The sequence below is a fragment of the Cryptomeria japonica genome, chromosome 8, assembly GCF_030272615.1.
Source record: "Cryptomeria japonica chromosome 8, Sugi_1.0, whole genome shotgun sequence".
Lineage (NCBI taxonomy): Eukaryota > Viridiplantae > Streptophyta > Pinopsida > Cupressales > Cupressaceae > Cryptomeria > Cryptomeria japonica.
Window position 1 is genome coordinate 455,643,295 of NC_081412.1, and position 5,881 is coordinate 455,649,175.

At 35.5% G+C, this 5,881-nt stretch overlaps 1 protein-coding gene across 1 annotated transcript; it reads left to right on the top strand.

Moving 5' to 3' along the window:
* Positions 1 to 3,623: 3,623 nt before the first annotated feature.
* LOC131857453 (7-hydroxymethyl chlorophyll a reductase, chloroplastic-like) lies at positions 3,624 to 5,556 on the top strand (the record flags this gene model as incomplete). The annotated part of the gene is given in 6 exon segments (XM_059210055.1): positions 3,624 to 3,703; positions 3,963 to 4,032; positions 4,179 to 4,236; positions 4,619 to 4,683; positions 4,973 to 5,067; positions 5,275 to 5,556. Coding segments are annotated over 6 exon segments (459 nt in total), but the record flags the coding sequence as incomplete, so codon positions are not given.
* Positions 5,557 to 5,881: the final 325 nt, after the last annotated feature.

Below are 5,881 nucleotides of genomic sequence, written 5' to 3' on the forward strand. Positions count from 1 at the left end.
AGCTAGTCTATCTAATGAAGTCATTAAATTGCTCACTGAAATAGTTATCTTACAAGTATAAATTGATTACCAAGAAATAGCAAGTAGGTGCCAATATTCAAGCTAGAGGTGTTTTTGTTCCAAATACATCAGTTGCACAAATAGGAAATGGAAAACAAAATGATGACAATGTAGAACAAAGTGAAAATAGGATTGGAAGGAAGTCACTGCCCAGAAAGAAGATTCGTAGAATCTCTAGTTTACATTCATTCAAGGAAACTCAAGAAGCATGAACATGTCAAGGCAAGGCAAAACGATAAAAGGTCAATGGTGATGCTGAAACCCATGTGTGTGCAAATGATTAATTTCCCTCCATAAGGTGGTGTTAAGATTTGTACAAAACAATCAATATCCAAGCTGCCTAGAATAGGTTACAATACTAACATGCAATGATATCTTGGGCATTGATCTGCCAGCCAGGCATCTATAGTCCTGACTGAGATACCTCTAATTCCTTCTAAGCATAGCTCTATTATCTGCTAGGCATCTATAGCCTTGATAGAGATACTTGAATTATTTACATGGATAGAGTTTGTGCAATATTAGTATTACCCTTATTTTTCTTATATTTTATGCAATATTTCTCTTATATATATGTATGTCTATCTATATATATACATATAGAGATACATGAAAAAATGTAGATATATAAATTGTAAGGTGGGGGGATTAGGATTCACAAGTCTATACATGCAAACCGGGAATCTATTTCACGACTATCGGTTACATTGGAAGGTGAATGATCCACTAGGCTCAAGATGGTTTAAGCACAAAGTGGATGCAATGGTCCTTTGCTATGGGGGAATATGACTGTGTAAATTGTAAATGAGGAATGCAAGAAATAGATCCAAATAGGTTGAAATGACAGTTTCAGCATGCACAAGAAGACAGTAAACTGGCAGAACAATTCCAGAATAAGATCCAGCAAAGCAGACTGTAACTAACCTGCAGTCTGAATTTCAGGCAGAAGTGGAGCGAGTGAGGCGCCAAGCTCGACCTACTCTCAGGCCTAAGGCACCCTGCTTGGTCCACTTTTGGCAATTTCAGCTCCAATGAATTGCAATTTGTAGCTTTCCTCCTGCTTGCTTTGTACTTGTTTCTGCGGGTTTGTCACCTGTTCCTACACACAGATTAGAGAGAACATGTTGGGTAGAAAGGGGTTTGCCTAAGTCAAACCCCAATTTTAGGAATTAACCTTGAAATTGAATTGAATTAAACTTGAAATGAAGCAGAGGCTAGAACTGAAAATGGAATGTTAATACCTTCATAAACCTTCTTGGTATCAAAATGCTCATAAATATGATGATGTTGACTTGAATGTAGTTGACTTTAGGAATAGAAGATCATGGATGACATCACAAATGCATAGATATGTAAATTACTCCTAATCTTCAATGCCTTGATGCTTGATCTCTTGCTCTTGAGGACTTGAGATGTGAAATTGGTATCATATTGACATCTTCCTTCCACTATAGTTCGTGATTACGTGATTACCTAAAATGAGGGAGGATACCTTGCTTATGTACCTCTCCCAAGCATTTTGGGGTGCAAAATTCGAAGAAAGCCGACATAGGAAAAGATTTCTTGCTCAACCAAGTTGACTGTTAAGTGGTTTAAATTTGGGGCCAAACATTGGGGAGAAAAGCAGCTTGATTGGCCTGCTCCTGGGAGCAGGTCGTCCTAGGCGCCATGCTCCCTCCAATGTGGCCTCAAATTGGGATCTAATGTCCAAAATGGGAAGGAGAAGCCAAAATGAGATGCTAAAATAGGGTTGGATCAAGCATGTCGGGCACAAAAGGCCAAGATTACTGAAATAGGGCCTAGATAAGCAAGAAATTGCATAGGTATGCAATTTATGATGCTACATAAACATATACAATTATATATACAAATGTATATACATAGGATGTTATAGCATTCAATTTACAAAAAGCTAGGAGAGACATTTAGTGGGTAAGTAGATCATAAAAAGTGCAAATAATAGCCAATTACCATAAAATATGCATGTGGTGAACGAAAACATTAGAAACAAATAAGAGAATAAAGAACCTAACTATTAATAGGATCAAAGCAATAGTGCAGACACAAGCAATTGAGGCACACAATGGGGATAGCGGAGAAAAGATATTAATACACATATGAAGAGGTCTACGTGTGTAACTATGAGAAAGGAAAAGGGACAAATAAATAAAAAACATAGAAAGGAAAAAGGTACCACAAACATAGGATAGGAAAGGCAAAGGGATAACCAAGATTACAAACAAAAGGCTAGAGAGATCATGATTTAGGAAAAGAAAACAATATGGAAAAAGTAAACCTAAAAACAAGGAAAAAGGAAAGGACAAGAGAGGAGAGAGGAATAGGGAGAAAGCAAGGAAATATGGAAACCAAAAGAAAGGCAAGTGGAGAGAGAATGGGAAAGGGGTCAATAAGAAACATGTTAATTGCATGCAAACATAAGGACCAAGAGAATCAAAATGAGTAGGGTGCCAAGGAAGGAGACAAGGACTCAAAAGGACAAACTTGAGAGGAGAAGAGACTCACTTGAATGGTCTTGAAAGAAAGGGAGGGCAGAAATAGATAAAGGAGGGGTAAAAAGGAGGAGTAGATGAGGTAGGCAAGAGACAGGAGGCATGCGTGGGGTAGAAGTGGGAGACAGCCTCTTTTGAGGTGAGTTAGAAAGCGCTGTCAAGAAAAATTTAAACTCCAACCACCATTGTAATTGAGATTGAAGGGGTGGTGGTTAATTTCAACACCCTCTTTAACTTTTCTCTTGAAGAAGTTGTCTTCTTTGGCCAGGATCTGGGTGTCTTCTAAAGGGACATGGTTTTTGGTCTTAGAGGAGTGCTTAGCAAGGGCAAATTTCAAGACTAGCTCATGCTTTATGTCCACATAATGCTCTTTGATTTTGGTGCTAGCAAAGCATCCCATCTCCCCATTGTAAAGGGTGCCATTTGAGCAAACCACTTTGTAGACACTTGAGTGGAGAAGAACTCTAGGGTCTTTAGTGGAGGAGATGTGCTTACTTAGAGTGCAAAAGGGATTGAAGGTGTAGTAGAAGCCGTTTTTAAGAAAGATCTTGGATGTTTTGTTGGAGAGGCCTTCTATGTAGGGGAGAGACGCATTTGGGACATTACAAGGGGAAACATCCTTGAAGGTCGGGTTGTGACAGGATTTGACTTTATTGAATGCACTTGAGATGTGCTTTCTTTTGTATTTATTGAATCTATGTTGTCATTCATCTTAAATCAGAACATTATTAATGTAAACTGTATTATTCAGATATAACTCTTCAATTGATAATCATGATCCTTAATCACCATAAAATCCTGAGGGTTTTTGCCCTAACATTGGTATTTAGCAAAATGAAAAATTGTAGGGTATTATAGAATAACCTAGGACATTCCTTTCTATAGCTAACTAAATGTACAAGTCTCTAGCATGGGGAGGTTAAAGTAAATTTCTGTCTAAAATAGCCCCTCGTAATGCACTCCTAAATTGCTAGTTTAATATTTGAAACTGAGGTTTTACAAATATTTATTCTAATGTATTGTCAAATGTGCTAGGCTTGACAAATTTTACAGGATTTAGTTGTAGGATACATGGGAGTGCCAAAATATGCAGGGATAAGCATGACTCAACACCCTCAGTATATTACAGTTCGGTAAGTCTTTCCATGGCTTCTTCATTCAAATTCAACCTTTAGGGAATTGATTATATATCCATAGAGTAGAAACTAATTTTTCCTAACTGTTCATTGGATCGTCTCAAAGGTAGGAACAAAAGTCAAAGAAAAACGCTTGATATAAAATATTAAAAAATAAATATTAAATTTATTTAATGACTGCCTTATTGAGAGGATATATACCCATGAAAAAGAAGTTGCTTGAAGTTGATTTGTTAGTCATTTATTTTAATGGCAGGAATAGAAGAGGAAGGGAAATGCTTAATTTAGTTCGTGATCTCTTGGAAATATCTCCAACCGTCAGCAATGTATGTTAAATGAATTATTTTTTTGGCTGATTTTATTTTTGCTGTGAGCATGCCTAGTAGATTGTGTTTCTGAAGGCTTTTCGTTGTAGTATGCAGATGCAACTTGTAAAGTTACATTTTCATGAGTAATGATCGGTATTCTACAGGGAAAGCGACAGGCATTTGTTATGGAAACAGTTAAAGCTGATGACAAAGCAAAAACTGGTATAACTTGCCCGTTTACTTCAATTGAATCTTGGCCTTATGGTCAGAGTGCATAAACATGGATAGACATATGAAACTTGTTTTAGACATTGTTTTTAGGATGAATGTTGACAATTTGTTCATACTATCAGATTGCTAACGTCTAACATATTCCTTTGCTACCATTCTAAGCATGATCTATTATTCCCTTATGCTTTTTCTAACATTGACTTCATTGGTTTTTTTTGGGCTGGTAAGAATATGTGTCATAAATGATTTTAGTATCACGTGTTCCTTTTAACTGGAACTTTGCATCTCTTTTTTGGTTTTTTAGTTGTTGTGGCTAAACTAATACTGTGCCGATAGCTTCCAATTATAAACTTATTCCCTTCTCTTTTCACAGAAAAGGGAAACTCCCAACCAGCTTCCAGATTTATCGGGAACATCATTGCTTTTCTTTTAAACTTGGTAAGCATACTCTTTGCTTCATTTATTTATTTATTTTTAGATAATTTTAGTTGTGCCAAAGTAAAGACAATTCACTGTCAAAATAGCATTTCCTTCTACAGTGAAAACTAACAAGTAGATTCTAGGAAACAGGATAGTTGGCATGTAAAATGCACTACATTAAGAGCTCAAATCTGTTTGTTCAAATACAGAACAAACCTACTCAGTTAGCATAGTGCCATTTGTGTGCCAAATACCCCTTCTTGGAAGGTATGCCAACTATGAGATTGATTTTATTCTTGGTTGGCAGATTGGACCCAAAGGTCTAGAGTTTGGTCGATATTCCCTGGACTATCATACAATACGTAATTATTTGCATGTATCCCGTAGTTGGGGTAAGCAAAGGTAGGCCATCTGCTCTCCTCAGTTTTCCATTGATATTGTAAATGGGAGTTGGTCTACTTTTTTAATTGAAAATCAGTGTTCAAACTTGGTTGGCATATTCCTTTTATAGGTTGCAATATACATGGAAGTCCTTGTGAGTAGTGACTTTATTTACCTAAAGAAAAAGAATTGTGGCAGGTTATAACCTTTGTTTCTACTTGTTTGCAGGGCTGAAAGGCACATTCCTTCTTATGCAAAGAAAATTATTGACATGTACAATGTCAAAGGAGAAATTGATAAGCTGCTTTCGAAAAAATAAATAAAGAAATAAGAAATGATAAATTGAAAACAAAAATATTGTTAATCAAGTAAAGATATATAAATTGTAAAATAAATAGAGAATCATTTTTTGTCATTTTGTAAAGATATATTTATTTTTTGTTGTTATGTATGTCAGTCTTTATTACCTCTACAAAGATTTTATATATAATTGCCTATTTTATTTTAAGTTAATTTTTTATTTCTCATAGTTTTATGACTTTATTAATAGTATAATTTCAATATTGTTCAATTCCAAAAAAAATAAAATTATATACGTTCTTTAATTAAAATTTGTCCCCTCCTACCTATTATAACCATTCTACACAACTATAAAATTTAAAGAAATAACAATAAAATTATATGTGAAGCCTACAATGAACATGTGCTTTGAAAGAATTGTCAAAATTGGAAAGAAGGTTTTTGAACAAGGGTTGAGTAGGAAGAAGTTGTAACTATAAATGGGGAGGATGACGAAGGAGATGTAGATGCAGATGGAGATGTATTAGTGAGGAGG